The sequence below is a fragment of the Naumovozyma dairenensis genome, chromosome 2 (assembly GCF_000227115.2).
Source record: "Naumovozyma dairenensis CBS 421 chromosome 2, complete genome".
Lineage (NCBI taxonomy): Eukaryota > Fungi > Ascomycota > Saccharomycetes > Saccharomycetales > Saccharomycetaceae > Naumovozyma > Naumovozyma dairenensis.
Window position 1 is genome coordinate 1264062 of NC_016480.1, and position 16837 is coordinate 1280898.

Consider the following 16837-nt stretch of genomic DNA (forward strand, 5'->3'; position numbering starts at 1 on the left):
TAATTGCACCTTGGGTATGTACCTATTGTAAACTGACCATTTCGCCTCACGCCTCACGCCTTACGCCTTTACTAAGTTAAATTGGAGGAGTGTGTGTTACCCGGTATGTAAATCAGAAATAAGCTGGGCGGCTAATAATATTAAATTACCTAAAAAAGTAAAAGGGTAAACAGGGAGATGAGGAGATAAAAGCCCGCAGCTCCGCGGATGGCGCTGATAAGTCCCAAGGGGTTGCAGTTGCTTGGTTACTTACTTTGATAAGAAACAAAAAATAACAGCCCAGATAGTTATAGTAGCAAGAGTAGCCCTTCACATTACCATCTCTATCTTTGTATCTCAGAAAAGTTATCATATATGGTAGAGGCTGTTGAAATTGTCCATCTGGCACCGAGATACTTTGCTTAGATAAGAAGACGATGAGTTTTGATATCGAGTTATCTTCGCACACCTTCAAGTGCCTTAGTAAATAAAAGTATTTACTGAGCAGTTCTTGTTGGGACGGAGCTTTTTATGCTAGAGAAAGTTTCCTCCATGCATATCATTTTTTGTATGTTTAACAGTGTGGAGAAATGTGTCAAAAGCATATATATTATCTCTTTACTTTCTCTTATCTTGACTTTCGAAGTCTTTCAGACTCCTTGCTGATGGAGCCCAAATTTTCTATATATGTATTACATTAGCTACTTATTTCCCTCTTATTTAGTTGACCTTATTTTATGGAAATAAATTTCTATTACTGCCGTAGCTCTTCAAACATTCTCTTAATATAAATTATTTGAAAAATAGTAAAATGGAAGACAGTGTAAACCAAAATAATGGTGACAGTATCGTAACCACAACAGAAACGAAAAATAATTCTTCATTTTCAATCAGTAAAAAAAAACCAACACTTACCATTACGGATCAACTAGATACATACTCTAAAGGAAAAAGCGCATTTGGTCAACCAAAATTATTATCCTTACTAAATGTTGAATCTCAAACAGAACTCACTGCAGTTTGGAATACATTACCTAAACCTAAGATAATTAACGGCACTAATAAAAGAAATTCAATTTGTTTGCCACCAATTAGGGGAGAAAGCAATAAGAATAATATAATAGATGATGATGACGACAACGATAGTATAGTAACACATTGTAGGAATTGTTTTACACAAAACACACCACTTTGGAGGAGAGATGATATGGGTACAGTTTTATGTAATGCATGTGGACTATTTTTAAAATTGCATGGAAGACCAAGACCGCCAAAATTACAGAATGATATAATTAAAACACGAAACAGAAGCAATAATAATAATAATAATAATAATAATGGTCTATTTCATAATAATTCAAATAAAAGAAGGAAGAGTAATCCTGCAGGATTTGATTTATTTACTTCAAGAAATGTTGAACGTTTTAGAGCAAAATATTCTTTAAATAATAGAAGAAACGAGGATGATCGTCAAGATAAGGAAATATTAAAGATGGCACACTCAGTGAAACCCATTTTAAAACCCAAAAATATATATGATATCAAAGCAAATAAGGACTTGCCTAGCAAGGAAAGGGTCCCTTCTGAATTAGAATTAAATGGCCAATTTTATAAAGTTCTTGAGGCCAAAAGAATCGGTGTGAATGAAACAGCTCATAATCTTTTACAGAGCATAAATAACAGGGACAACATACCATCGAATAGCAATTTGACAAGTTTTATGGATGAAATACCTCGCCAACAAATAGATCTGAAAGTTGGGTTACAAAGAGAAGAAGAAATAATTAAGTTGAAAACAAGAGTTATGGAATTGGAATTGATGGCAGGATTATATAAGAAACATATATTTGAGTTGACCGCAAAATATAAACTTGGAAGCCAAAGAGGATAAAATTGTATAACAAATGGATTTTTTTAGTACATTTTTGCAATCAAATTTATAATATCGTAGAGAAAATGTACACTTATATCGTTACCTATACGTATATGTTCCAGGAGCCGGCCATTAGCAAAAAACTGTGACGTTCATCTACATTGTCTCTCAGAATGTTTGTCACCCGGACTGCTGAAGAAATTGTACTTCCGAACCTGAAAAAGGGTTATATCAGGAAAAAGTAAAGTGAAACTCACGTACATTTGATTTTTAGATATATTGAATTTATGAACAGTACAGTAAGAAATACAGTTATTATCTCAAAAAGAAAGACAATATCAATATCATAGGACTCTAGTAGCAACCCCCTAATAATATACGATAAAGATGTCACGTAATCCAGCGGCAGGCCTAGAAAACACATTATTCCAGTTGAAATTTACATCGAAACAGTTACAAAAGCAAGCGCAAAGAGCGTCCAGAGAAGAGAAACAAGAGACAAATAAGTTGAAGAAAGCTCTCAACGAAAATGAAGAAATTGCTAGAATATATGCCTCTAATGCCATAAGGAAGAAAAATGAAAGATTGCAACTTTTGAAGTTGGCTTCTAGGATTGATTCTGTAGCTTCAAGGGTACAGACTGCAGTAACTATGAGACAAGTGTCTGGATCAATGGCACAAGTTTGTAAGGGGATGGATAAGGCATTAGCTAATATGAATTTACAACAGATAACAATGGTTATGGATAAATTTGAACAACAATTTGAAGACCTAGATACAAGTGTTAACGTTTATGAAGATATGGGCGTTAGTTCAGATGCAATGTTGGTTGATAATGATAAAGTAGATGAGTTAATGGGTAAAGTGGCTGATGAAAATGGTATGGAATTAAAGCAAAGTGCCAAATTGGACAACTTACCTCAAATAGAAAAAGCAGAACCTGTAACAGAAGAAAAAGAAGACAAATTGGCTCAAAGATTAAGAGCTTTACGTAGTTGAAATTTTCTTTACATGCCGCATTTTATGACATAATATAAATACTCTATTTTGTAAATTAAATTTTCTGATTAATATTTATTGTTTTTCCTTATATTACCTAGTTGCTGTGATTATCTAACCTCTTTTCTTTAATATCGACTCCTTATCGCTGAACGCGACGGCGTAGCCTACCTGTAATGATTGTATCAATTGAATTAAATTACAAAAATATATATGCACCAAGTAATTCTCCCGCCATTTATAAAGTTTACTATGTTATCTGTTTTTGCTGTCGTTGGTTATATTGTCATGGATTGTTTTATGTCTCCTTATTGCATTGGTACTCCTCTACCTCTACCTCCACCTGGAGCAGGTGGCATCATGCCAGCGTTGGCTGATTGATGTTCTTGATTAGTAATAGTTTCATCGACAGACAAAATCAAATTCGTAGCTTCTGTCGCACTTTGCAATGCATTAATTTTCACTAAAGCTGGTTCCCATACAAATTTGCTAAAGTTATCACCAATGTTTTCAGTTTCAAAATCTACACCAAACCATTTTTCACCTTTACTGTGGGCCAATCTTAATTTATTCAATAATTCTACAGCATCAAACCCAGCGTTCTCACATAATTGTCTTGGAATAACTTCTAAAGCTTTAGCGAATGCATTGATAATAAGTTGTTGCTTACCGGCAATAGTTTTAGAATAATCTCTTAGATATTTAGATATTTCCATTTCAATGGCACCACCACCGGCAACGACTAATTTGTTTTGTAATGCTCTCTTAACGATCATGATGGCATCATGCAAAGATCTTTCTACTTCAGCAATGACTTGTTCAGCACCACCTCTTAAAAGTAATGTGCATGTTTTAGCTTGTGGACAACCTTTGAATAAATTGTAACGTTCAGCACCAATCTGTATTTCTTCAAAAGTTTCACACGTACCTAAATAGTCCGGTTTAATATCCGAAGTGGTGGACTGTATCGAACCCCCTACAGCTTGGATTACACGATTCATATCATCAGAACTAACTCTACCAGCACAGAAAATATTCCTGTCAGCAAAGTATTGTGTAGCTAAATCACCGATTGGAAGTTTAGATAATACAATATTTGCACCCGTGTCTTTGATTTGTTCCAATTTATCAAGAATAATTTGCCATTCAGCATCCACAATAGCTTGGTAATCAGATACTTGTTCTACACGGACTTCTGCGTTATCCTTTTCAGCTTTCAACTCTAATTCAACATTTAAACTTAAGATCTTAGGGTTCTTAAAATTCTTTGGTTGTTGTTCAAACCCAGCATATGAGAAGGTTTTCTTAAAGGCAACACCATCAATAAACATGGATTCCTCCATAGCTCCACCTGGAATTTTCTTAATACCAATCAACTTATCATCTAAATCATCTTTATCTAATGATAAAACTGCATCGACACACATCTTAACGAAGAAATCAGCATTCTTATAAATCAGTTTGGAGCTCATGGCAGTTCTAGCACAACGTTCTAGTAATTCTCTACTTCCTTCATGTTCAACTGAGACATCGGTTGCTAATTCTTTAATCTTCTCAACAGCTAGCCGAACTGCAGTTCTATAACCCTTCATAATAATATGAGAAGAAATACCTTCTTCCAAGAATGGTTTTGCCTCCTTCATTAGTTCCCCGGCAAGAATAGTCACACTTGTAGTCCCATCACCGACTTCGGCATCTTGAGCTCTTGAAATATCCACTAGAGTTCTTGCAGCTGGATGTACAACATCTAACAATCTTAAAATAGTAGCACCATCATTGGAGATGGTTGTCTTTTGGTTTGATGTTACAATCAAAATGTCAGAACCTAGGGGACCTAATGTTGGCTTCAATGTTTCTTGGATAGCAATGCATGCATTGATGTTGGAAATAATCTGACCTTTGCCTTGGGAGGCATCGGTACCTTCTTTAAGGACAACAATGGTTGGAGTTCTGTTACCAAAATTCATAGCTAGATTGTATGCGGGTATTAGGGCAGGATCCTGGAAAGAATTGAGTTCAGAGGTGTTTGTAGTATGGCAGTAATGGTTACCATCATCTATTAATTATTATATTTAAATATATATGAATTGATTTATTCTTTATTTTGCAAATTTTTGCCACTTCCAAAACCAATAGCCGGGTAACTGAATTACAGAAATATTATCAACTAATTTGTTACGTACTTGTGGTAATAAGAGACGACACGAGATGTTCACTACGCAAATCTATAAAGAAAATGATTTAAATACTCATCAGCAATATAAATATATAGATCACCTTCCAGTGTTTAGTTTAGCTATTACGTCAAATTGCCCATAAGTTGACTGTACCATTACTTCGGCCTTCTACCATCCGGTCGTCTCTGCATTTAACTGAGGTTGCGTATGAGTAGGACGATGGCGCCATCATTTCATCGATAACATTTTCTGACTCCCCGCAAAACCAATGATCTTTCTTCTGTTGGTCTATTATCCTAATTCTCTCCTCTCCTTCTGAAATGACTGCTAACAAACCCGGAGGACTGCTATCGAATGAAGTCACTGGTAAACCACAAGGATGTAATTCAAGCCACCCCGCAGTTCTGAGATCCCATACTCTTATGTCTCCATCTGTTGAACTTGTGGTAAGTTTGATTGGATCAAATTGTAATGAAGTAATAGCACCATTATGACCTTCCATTGACCTAACTACTTTTCCGATCCTTAAATCCCATAGTCTTGCAATACCATCACTTGAGCCAGTAATTAATGCTGTATTATAATATTGTAATGCCCCTACTACAGGGCTGTTCCTTGACATCAGCATATCCCCATTGGTTTTAGAGATGGAACCGAAATTTGTAGCTAACGTTTGGAAACATTTGCCACTAATAATATCGTATTGGCGAACTGTTTTATCTCTTGAAGCACTTATAAGATATTCGCCATCAAAAGATAACGCTGTAATTTCATCACTATGTGAATCAAAAGTTAAAACACAAGGTGACTCATCCTTTTCTTCCAGTTGATTGTTTTCTTTTTTTGCTAATTCGATACCTAGATCAATATTCCAAACTTTTACAGTGGCATCTTTACTTCCTGTCATCAGTAACGAATTATTGTTACTCATTTGGAGGCAATTGATTGTGGCTTTATGTCCAGAGAACGACCCAAGTTGCTCGGTGGTCGATAAATCCCAAATCTTGACTGTATTGTCATAGTTAGCAGCAGTACATAAAGTATTCCAGGATTTGGCAAAATCTAAGCATGTAATGCTATCTGTATGAGCACTCTTAAATGAATGAATTTTATCACCAAGATTGTAGTTAGATCTAGTCGTACTAGAAGATGTATGTTTTTTTGTTACATTATCTGCCAAGTCCTCAATAGCTGTTGTGTTTTCAGTAACTTGCTCGAAAGAGGATGAACGCATTGAATATGACATATCGTCACCCTCGCCATTATTGATAAGTGAAACACTTGATAATAAATTTGATGATTCTTCTGTATGTACCTGATAGAATGACTGGTTCTTTTGCTGTGTTTCTGTCTCTCTATCGAATTCTGATGCGTACTCTGCAACAAAGTTTTTTCTGTCATCGATTGTTTTTAGTTCATTCTCCAATTCTAACTCGAACTTTTCAACAATAGCAAGTTTTTGACATTGTGATTGTTGGGAATATTGTAATTGCTGTATTCTAAAATCCAACTTCGCAATATCGTTCCGAACAATCTGTTTTTGTAGTTCAATAGTTGAGAACTCTTCGACTATTCTATTAAAAGATTTATTTAGGTAAGATAAAGAATATGCTGTTTTTATTGATTCTAAATCGTGATTAGAGAGAGGTGGTTCAATTCGGCAACTAGAAGTTGAAGAATCTTTTTCAGTAAATTGATCTCCTTCGGAGGATATGCCATAATACCAAAAATGTAATTGAAATCCCCAATAAAGACTTACCTCCTGATTATTATCACACAAATTGGCTACTTCATTTTCCACTCTTTCATTTGCAACCATGATTTGTCGTAGGGGTTCCGGCGGTATTTCAAGTAGCAATTCATCACTTAAGTAACATGCAAGTTTGAATGCACTATATTTATCAACAATATTATTATCGAAATATTGTTGGTTTGCATTCGAAAATGAGGAACTTAGAAAGGGAGGATACATTTCCTTTGAGAATCTTCTCTTTAACTTATGTAATAATAATGCTATCGCCGACCGACTATTCTGATATAAGAGGCATTTGAACGGAAGTAATTGACCAGCAAAACTAGGATGAGTTGTTACAGATTTGGCGTTCGGTAATTGTGATAGTGCATTGCCTGCCATTTCAATTCGAAAAAAGATTTCAATGTTCTTTATCCGCAAGTGTCAGAGTAAGATTGAATCACTGCTGTCGATTTCTATACGTATCTAAACAATTGTATTTATGCAAAAGGCTCGACTCTCAACTTTTTTTATGATTTCCGTTCTTCTAAGGTAATCGATAGAGTATCGTCAGAGCGTTTTCAGATTTCAATGAATCTGTAAAAGTCCGATACTAAATAAAGAAACATATTTTAGATATCACTCAACATGGATCGAAGGTATACCAGAAAATATACTAAAAGTTTATACTAACATTATTTAATAATTTTTCGAATTGGAGATTAATAATATTCATCAGGCGCGTGTACGAACTATTTCAATACGTAATAAAACTATACTAGAAAATTACGCTAGACGCAGTTACCATACAACATCCCAAAAGAATACATGTTACAAGTCCTAAATGAGAACTTACAGTTGTTGATCGATTTTTTTAATGGAGATTTCCAATCCTATTCCATAAATTAGACAGTCTATAGACAGTCAATAGACAGATCTAAATAATAGTTAAACAAGCATAATAGCATCCAAGCAGTTACGGTTCTTGAATATCTTTATCAGCTTCTAGTTTCCTGATTTTTTCCTCGAGAGTCATAATATTATTTCGCTCCTTCTCTATTAACTTCGTTACGGCATTTGATGATGCCATTGAACTGCTTTTCGACTGTATATCTAACTGTTCTTCTTGTAGGTCTGCTTCCTTTCTTGCCACATCGATTTTAGCTTTTAGATCTAGATATCTCTCCTGTAGTTCATTGTAACTTTCCCGATATTCTGCCAATGGCCATTGTTTGGCTATCTCATCAAGGACTTCTAAAATCAATTCTGGTGAGAAATCTTCTACAAACATGGTCTTTCTCTTATCAGCAACGAATTGATTAGGCATTATTGAATCATTCTCCACCATGACACTACCATTTTGCAAAGCATATAGTAAGTTTAGGATCTGTTTATTGTTCTTGAATTTATTGAGTAAAATCTCTAGAGATCCAGAGTCCACACTCCCGACTTTTGAAGACTTATTATCCATATTGAATAGTAGATTATTTGTTGTTCTTCTTTTCTTATCTGTGAGCTCTCTATTATGTTGCTTCAAATAGAATTCCTTTGGTACATGAATAATTGGTTTCTCACCTGGAATCCCAATCCTTCTATTTCGTTTTATATTTGCATTTCTCTCCGATAAATAATCAAATATTCCTTCTTGACCATCTTTCCTCTTGATTGTTTTTTTAACTTTATCAACTTTAAATAAAGACACTTCCTCCTTGGGATTACAATCTCTTATTAGTTTAGTTAAATTACTTTTATATTCATTGGATCCTTTGTTCACAATATTATGAACTACAGCATTGTGAAAAATACCAGGGGGCTTAAAATATAATGTAGATATTGATTCTGTTGCTTGATTTATTTCTCTGATGCATGAGTCCAATGATTCCTTCATGGTTAAACAGATCGAGCTTGGAATTCTCAAATCAGAATTGGGGAAGTGATGAATGTATATAGTGTTCTTATTAGATATTGTATTTTCATTTCGTGTTCGTAAACTAGAGCAAGATTTCAACGCGACTGAAATTTATGTGAAGAGTTTCCTCTTTGTCAAGACAGGAAATTTGAAAATCAATCCAGAAAAACTTCGAAGATATATTTTTATATGCCTTTTAAAAATCTAGTTAATATGTAGTTGATCTACATAATGAAGTAAAAACAAAATATGCTGTAAATACACTCTATTCCCGCCATGACACATATACCTCATCAGTTCTGAATTTCTGGGTGACTACGGTTTCTTTTAAATCCTTCACAACATCACCCATTCTATATTGAAGTAGACCAGCTTGCGCTATCATCACCCCATTATCGATACAGAATCTTTCATCCGTAGCATGTACTTGTCCGTTTGCACGATCTTTGCACATTTGACCCATCATCTCTTGTAGACGAACATTGCATCCAACACCACCAACGATTAATACTTGGGAAGCATTTACATGTGCCATTGCTCTTTCAGTAATTTCTACCAGCATTGCAAATAGGTTTTCTTGTAGAGAATAACAAAGATCTTCGACAGTAACTTTTTGTTCCCCAGTTTTTTGATCAAATAGTATTTTATTTTTCTTGTTTCCTTTGAATAAATCCTTCGCTAAGGAATCAATGTAGGCGAGGATACCACTCATTGACAAGTCCATACCTTTAACAGTATACGGTAATTCAACCAATTGATCTTTGTTTTTACATTTATTCGCCAGTTGTTCAATATTATAACCTGGTGATGGAGCATTAGGGATTTTTAACGTTCTTGCAAATCTATCCAAACAGTTACCAATTGCAATATCTAATGTCTCGCCAAATATTCTATACCTATTCTCTGAATAGGCAATAACTTGAGTATTCCCACCACTGACATACAATACAACAGGGTTAATTGCTTGAGTGATTTCTCTGCCCATTTCGATATGGCCCACACAATGATTAACGCCCACTAAATCGACACCCCACATCAACGAACAAGTTCTTGCAGCAATAACCACAGAATGTAATGGGGCCCCCATTCCGGGTCCCTTTGTGAAACAAATAACATCAATATCATTCCTAGGGTCATTTATCCCGGCTTCTTCCAATGCTCTTTTAATCAATCTAACACACCAATTTCTATGATGTCTTGCTGTATCACGTGGTAGGAACCCTTCACCCGGCGGTGTTATATATGTATCTCTTATATTGGAAAGAATTTCTGCCTGACAATGGTGAGAATTGTCTCCTGATTCATGAGATGGTAGGATTGGATGTTTAAGTATACCGACACCTAATTTATTAGCTGAACCTTCTAAACCTAATGCTAGGTAATAATTTCTGTTATTTTTGGGTTTGATTGTATTTAAATTGACCATATTTGCTGGGCTGTTTAAATAATTGCTTCCTTGAGAACAGTATAATGTATTTACTCAAGTACTAATTCTTTGTTGTGAGTTATGTTTCTAGAGGAATTTTCTTGATCGATTTCTCGATTTATTTTTTTAAAGACTAAATTTTTCGAAGTCAAGTTTTCTCGCTTTCACAGTAGAAGTAAACTAACAACCAGATCTTGCACCACTTCGGTGACAAAAAGGATTGAATCTAAATAATATTGATACTTTTTTATTCGTACCATGGTATAGTGCTGTGAAGTTCATATTTGACTGGTGATAAAAAATATGCTATTAAATTTATCAAAAAAATCTCCGCGACGGGGAATTGAACCCCGATCTGGCACGCGACAAGCGCCCATTCTGACCATTAAACTATCACGGATAATATCTATACATTCCTGCAGTTTAGAGATTTAAACATCAGGGAATGAATTTCATTAAAAAATTCTGAATTGTTTACTTTTCAGTATCATAAATTACTTCCAAATTTTAATTTGTTGGGTTTTTCTTTACTCAATTTGAATGTTTGTAAAATAAATAAGTCCAGGGGAGGGTGCTAGAACGGAGTTTTGATCGGTATGATTGTGTGAGTGAATATATGTAGCCCAGATCAACCCTTGAACCGCGGTATGGAATATATAAATAAACATTGTTATAAGATAGAAGATAGAAAGACCCCACTTGAATATGTACATAAACGAACGAAAAAAGAACCAATATATAATAGATATAGTGAATTAGCCACATACACTAGTAAATAACTATTACATAATTAATACACAACAGCAACGTCAACAACTACATTATGAACAAAAACAACAAAACTCGAGACCGCTCTGATAACTCTCAGGAAAATGAACAAATAGACCCTGTGGCTCTAGTGCTAGATCAGTACATGGTGCGAGTTCCTTGGTTACCTTTGAAGTTAATAAGTCTGAGCGTTCAACTAACTTAACTTCTACCTCTGATCCTTCTTCCAATATCTAAATGGATGTTTCCACAGAAGATGAATCTGGAGACAATGATGATACTCAAGATTCCTGTCAATCTGGAATCTTACCTGGTTTAACTACTCCATACCATGCATTGAACCATTCAAACGATATTACTATGCTATGTGTGGATACTGCTCAATTTCAAGTATTACGCTCTACTTTCCGAATATACCTTTTACGGTGCTAATGGTACAGAATTTATCAATATGTCAATGAAATGCCATAATCCAACGGCTAACGACAATTCTACTTCTGGGATTGAAGAACCTGACAGTTCTCAAAATGAAGCTAATTCAACTGCTCCAAGAAACGTGGGAAATTAATGCTATGAAATGACCTACTCCAAATCACCGTATTGAGCCTGCCCTTCATTGGACTGACCCAAATACAACCAACTACAAGCGTTACAAAGATTTAGACTTTACTTACTTCTTAAATGTTAACTATATCAATGCTATGGTCGAAGCCAACGCTACTTACGTTGGATTTCTGATAGACTATATAATTTAGGACCTAAGTTTCCAACTTGGTACTACAATTTCTAAGAAAATATGCGTGAATTTGGTCTTACCTACATGTTAGATCATAACGCTAAAGATGAGGTTACCACCTCCGAAGGTTGTGAAAAGTTCTTTAAAGCTGAAGATGAATTTATCAGAGGTAGTATTCTCCTGAAGATATTCCCAAAAAATCGTCCAATGACTAATCAAGGTTCTTATGAATATTGGCAAGACTTAAAAAGAACCTATGATCCAGCTAATTGCTCCCGTATTGCTCTTTCTACCTTCGATAATTTCAAGCTAACTGAAGCTACCCAAGGTGCAGAAAATAAGAGAGTGGATTACTGAAACTAATGCCTTATGTGAAATTTCATCAAAACGCAAATATTACAGTGATGAATTCAAAGAAAAGCTTGAAGTTGAATACATCGATACCTGTGGCCCTCAGAGTGAAGCTAAAGTATCATAATACCGTCACTAATAAGTACAAGCTGTAAGAGACGTAATTATGGAAATTGATAAAGATTGCGACGAAAATATGAGGAGAGAAAATATTTCATCAATCTCATTGAGTAATATTGAAAGAACATTGAGTAAATCATCTTCCAAGCACAGTGTAAATCGTCAACCCAAATTTCTTAATAATAGGAAATGTAAGCCTGCATTTGTTAAAGGAAAATTCTCAACTAAAATTCTCAATAGGTCCACAACCATCCATCATACGAATACCGAATTATTTAGGATGATACAAGACTTACGGAAAGAGATACTAAGTGCTAGTACTGAAAACAGACGTTGTGAAGAAGACAAATAGTAATTTACCTCGTAAAATTGGTAAATCCACTGCTAAGTCGAATTATATTACAATTATAAATTTGAAGCAAGGAACGGATGCAACTGGAAAGCAGAAATAGGTCCATTGAAGAATTTCAAATGTATAGAGAGCGACATATCCTCGATTCTTGAAAATCAAAAAAGGAAGAACTTTTCTGTATATATTTCATATTTTAAAATAACAAAGAAGAGTTATAAAGATAGGATTTTGCAAAAAAGGCATGTTAAATTACTAATACTAATTATCCTGATATTTTACCATTATTGGAACAAGAAACCCCCCTGGAAATAATCGGAAGAAAGTCCAAGCTCTTTCTTCAGGAAACGCCATGTATCCAAGACTTGGGTAAATAAATTGCATCTTTTTAGTGTACATTTGCTTCTTTTCGAGTTTTTGATCTGCAAGAAGGACTAACGGAAGATAAGAAAACATACTCTTTGTAATTTGAAATGGTGACGTGTTTTATACGGGTCATCCGTAGAGTTTTAAATATGTATTGTATAAAGGGAAGGTGCTAGGAATTAAGAGTTGCCTACAAAATTACCTAGGTTTCCTGTTTCACGTCTTTTCCTTCACTTTTTACATTGGAGTTGCTGGTTTATTAATATATAATGGCCATGGGCAATAGGCTAGTAGATTTCATTGTTATTTAACAATGGATCTACAATCCGACCGTCGCTTGTTTCTAGTATCCAAAAGTTGGGCAATTAAAAAAGGCCTCTAAATTTTAGTATCCTGGGCTGCTTATAGCCTACATTTTGCAACGAATGATTTTCTGACAAGGGTAGTCTGCAAAGTTTCGAGGGCAAGCGTTATCTTTACTACTTATCTAATCTCCAATATTTTCTCTGTAGGCACGCTCGTATCAATTTTACATAGGAAACCGAACATCCGCCGTTCCGTCTCCCTGTCAGGCATGTTACGGGTAGGAATAATTTTCTAGCCTACCCTCTTTTGGCTTCCTAGCCTAATTTCTACCCTAGATCAAAAAATTTCTAGCCTACCCCTAGCCTACCCTAACCAAATCCTAGCCTACCCCCTAGTTCTAGCCAAAATATTTTGAGCGGGGATTTCTAGGTAGTTTTGGGCGGTTTTTTCTGGCACTTAACACAGAACCGATTTTTTTCTACCCCTACTTGTAACCTAAAATTGGGAATTTTCACCCCTACTTTCAGTCAAAAATTGAAAATTTCTACCCCTACTCCTAGCCTAAATTTCGAGTTGAAAAATTGCGTCTACCCTACCCCCTAGCCGAACCCGTAACATGCCTGCTCTCTGCTCGACTCGAGCGAGAATCTTGATTAGAATGAAATGGCTGTCGGTGTCGAGGCAGTGACTCCATTTGGTTGTTCTCAGCCTTATCTCAATTTACACTAACTAGGAAATAAAAGAGTCGTCTACATACACTTCACGCAGTACATTTTACAGACCAAATTGCTTGCATAGATATGCGCCCTCCTGATATCTGTTAAAACGGCTTTTTTTGGTTCAACTTAACTCCATCTCGTCGAGGTAATCGTGCCCAGTAGAGTACATATCGTCTTCCAAAGTAAGAATGTTTGCGGCAATTGGCCGACAACTTCTTATCTCCAATTGCAATTCTTACGTCTTGAATCCTGCGTTAATACACACTGGGTTTACACGATAACTGATAGAAAATTGGATACATATCAAAGAGTGGAACAGCGATACATACCTCTTCTTACTACTGTATATTTTTATATAAAGGACAGCGAGGATGAATAAAATATTAGAGCACAATGAGAATTTTTATACATCTCTGGATGTTTTTTCCCTCAGTTTACAGATAATTGAACTAAATCAGAAATCATACGTATATACACACACATAGACACACACAAAAAGAGAGTTAGATAAACTATGAGTGTTTCAATAGCAAACGAAAAAGATGATCCACCGTACAACAACGGCAAGAAAGAAACCTACTTCATTAATTCAGAAACTCTCCATGAACCAGTCCAATCCTCACTAACGCCCACAACAACTGCCTCCATCGACTCCAACGATGCCACCATCGATCATTCCAAATCCGTTTCCAGATGGACTCGTATCAAGGATTCATTCAAAAGGGCAGAAAAGGAAGAAGTGGACCCAAACTTAACAGAAGCTGAAAGAATTGCAATCAACACAGCAAAAGCCCCACTAAAACACACCTTAAAGGGACGTCACATGCAAATGGTAGCCATCGGTGGTGCCATTGGGTCCGGTCTATTCGTTGGTTCCTCCACTGCTTTACGGACAGCTGGTCCGGCTGGGATAGTCATCGGATGGGGGTTAACTAGTACTATGATATATTGTATGGTAATGGCTTTGGGTGAATTAGCTGTCGTGTTCCCAGTTTCAGGTGGGTTTACTACCTATGCTACAAGATTTATTGATGAGTCATTTGGGTTCGCTAGTAATTTCAATTATGCCTTGCAATGGTTGGCTACGTTGCCATTGGAAATCGTTTCCGCTTCCATTACTGTTAATTACTGGCAAACTCCAGAGAGATATAGAGATGGGTTTGTTGCGCTGTTTTGGCTTGTTATCGTTATTATTAATTTGTTTGGAGTTAGAGGTTTCGGTGAAGCCGAATTCGTGTTTTCGACTATTAAGGTCTTGACCGTTATTGGATTCATTATCTTGGGTATTGTTCTCGTAGCCGGTGGTGGTCCAGAAGGTGGATTCGTTGGAGGTAGATATTGGCATAACCCTGGAGCATTCGTTGGTGATAATGCTGGCACACAGTTTAAAGGTGTTTGTTCAGTTTTCGTTACTGCTGCTTTCTCATTTGCTGGTAGTGAACTGGTTGGTATTACTGCTGCAGAAGCTGCCAATCCTCGTAAGAGTGTACCAAGAGCTGCCAAACAAGTCGTATGGAGAATTGTCTTATTTTACATGGGCTCATTAATTATGATTGGTCTTTTAGTTCCTTACACAGATCCAAGATTGATCGGTGCTTCTTCAGTAGATGCATCAGCATCTCCATTTGTCATCGCGATCGTTACTCATGGTATAAGGGGTTTACCAAGTGTCATTAATGTTGTTATATTAATAGCCGTCTTATCAGTTGGGAATTCCGCAATTTTTGCCGGTTCAAGAACCATTGCTGCTTTATCTGAACAAGGGTTCTTACCAGAAATATTTGGATACATTGACCGCAAAGGTAGACCACTTGTTGGAATTATAGTTATATCAACTTTTGGTCTAATTGCCTTCATTGCAGCATCTAAAAAGCAAGGTGAAGTGTTTGCTTGGTTGATGGCGCTATCTGGGTTATCATCATTGTTCACATGGGGTGGTATTTGTCTTTGTCACATCCGTTTCAGAATGGCCTTGAAAGCTCAAGGTAGATCTACAAATGAATTACCATTTGTATCGCCTGCTGGTATTATAGGTTCATCATGGGGGTTATTTATGCTATTATTAATGTTCATTGCTCAATTCTATGTTGCTTTGTTTCCACCTGGTTCAAAACCCAGCGCTGAGGTTTTTTTCGAATCTTATTTATCATTCCCAATTGTTTTAGCCTTCTATTTCGGCCATAAAATTTACAAGAAAAACTGGAAATTATTTATTAAAGCAGAAGATATGGATATTGATACAGGTAGAAGAGAAACTGATTTGGAACTATTAAAACAAGAAATTGAAGAAGAAAAAGCAATCTTGGCAACGAAAGGTTGGTGGTACAGACAATATCAATTCTGGTGTTGAAGTTTTACATACATATACAATTTGCTTCGCATTTATTTTCATTTTAGTATTTAATTGATTCAAATTTTTTAAAAGAAAAACATTTACCTATTTATACTCATTTTCTATAGCTATTTATTTCTCTTGATTCAGTACGTAGTAACTACAAATAGATCCATATAAATCACATCGATGGATATATATATATTGTCGGAATTATAATGTATCTGGCACATAGTGTACAACCACGTGGTTTCGTACAACACAACATATATTTTCTATATAAGGAAAGTTTTATTCCATATGTAAAGTGTATAATATATATTACTCCCCTGTTCTAGGACAGGGAGGAGCAATTCTGTTAAGAATCTACCTATAAGGTCTGGTCCTGCAGTCTAATCTGCATCCAATATATGGTTTAATATGTTCTATCTGTTACCAGGAAATATACCTCGAATATATATATCCTACAAGAAGTGATTCCTACAAGAAGTGATTCCTACATGATTTAAAAAAGTTTCATGATCATTACGAAGAAGACCAACTTGTCGCTACTGAATTTCCTCGCAGTTCGAAAAAGGAGTCTCATTCTATATTTACTTCAGGCCCTCCATTTGTGTAACAATATCTGTATTTGTTGATAATATGATATCGTTAAGGTTCAATATATTCGTTTAAAAAAATCAGAAAATCCTAAA

The 16837-nt window shown here is 35.6% G+C and overlaps 7 protein-coding genes and 1 non-coding gene across 8 annotated transcripts; 3 read left to right on the plus strand and 5 right to left on the minus strand.

Annotated features, from left to right (window-relative positions):
• Nucleotides 1-790: 790 nt before the first annotated feature.
• Nucleotides 791-1870, plus strand: DAL80 (Dal80p; the record flags this gene model as incomplete). The annotated part of the gene is made up of 1 exon (XM_003668744.1): nt 791-1870. The coding sequence occupies one exon, from the start codon at nt 791-793 to the stop codon at nt 1868-1870; it is 1080 nt and encodes a 359-aa protein (XP_003668792.1).
• Nucleotides 1871-2239: 369 nt separating this feature from the next.
• DID2 (Did2p) lies at nt 2240-2851 on the plus strand (the record flags this gene model as incomplete). Its single annotated transcript, XM_003668745.1, has 1 exon — nt 2240-2851. One exon carries the CDS (start codon nt 2240-2242, stop codon nt 2849-2851), a length of 612 nt encoding a protein of 203 aa, XP_003668793.1.
• A 308-nt stretch (nt 2852-3159) lies between these two features.
• CCT7 (chaperonin-containing T-complex subunit CCT7) lies at nt 3160-4818 on the minus strand (the record flags this gene model as incomplete). Its single annotated transcript, XM_003668746.1, has 1 exon — nt 3160-4818. One exon carries the CDS (start codon nt 4816-4818, stop codon nt 3160-3162), a length of 1659 nt encoding a protein of 552 aa, XP_003668794.1.
• A 337-nt stretch (nt 4819-5155) lies between these two features.
• Nucleotides 5156-7162, minus strand: CAF4 (Caf4p; the record flags this gene model as incomplete). Its single annotated transcript, XM_003668747.1, has 1 exon — nt 5156-7162. The coding sequence occupies one exon, from the start codon at nt 7160-7162 to the stop codon at nt 5156-5158; it is 2007 nt and encodes a 668-aa protein (XP_003668795.1).
• Nucleotides 7163-7736: 574 nt separating this feature from the next.
• Nucleotides 7737-8648, minus strand: SPC34 (Spc34p; the record flags this gene model as incomplete). Its single annotated transcript, XM_003668748.1, has 1 exon — nt 7737-8648. The coding sequence occupies one exon, from the start codon at nt 8646-8648 to the stop codon at nt 7737-7739; it is 912 nt and encodes a 303-aa protein (XP_003668796.1).
• Nucleotides 8649-8934: 286 nt separating this feature from the next.
• On the minus strand, nt 8935-10095 carry KAE1 (tRNA N6-adenosine threonylcarbamoyltransferase; the record flags this gene model as incomplete). The annotated part of the gene is made up of 1 exon (XM_003668749.1): nt 8935-10095. The coding sequence occupies one exon, from the start codon at nt 10093-10095 to the stop codon at nt 8935-8937; it is 1161 nt and encodes a 386-aa protein (XP_003668797.1).
• A 328-nt stretch (nt 10096-10423) lies between these two features.
• On the minus strand, nt 10424-10495 carry NDAI0Btrna13D. Its single transcript has one exon. It is a non-coding gene; the product is annotated as a tRNA-Asp (tRNA).
• Nucleotides 10496-14324: 3829 nt separating this feature from the next.
• Nucleotides 14325-16160, plus strand: GAP1 (amino acid permease GAP1; the record flags this gene model as incomplete). The annotated part of the gene is made up of 1 exon (XM_003668750.1): nt 14325-16160. The coding sequence occupies one exon, from the start codon at nt 14325-14327 to the stop codon at nt 16158-16160; it is 1836 nt and encodes a 611-aa protein (XP_003668798.1).
• Between the last annotated feature and the right edge of the window lie 677 nt (nt 16161-16837).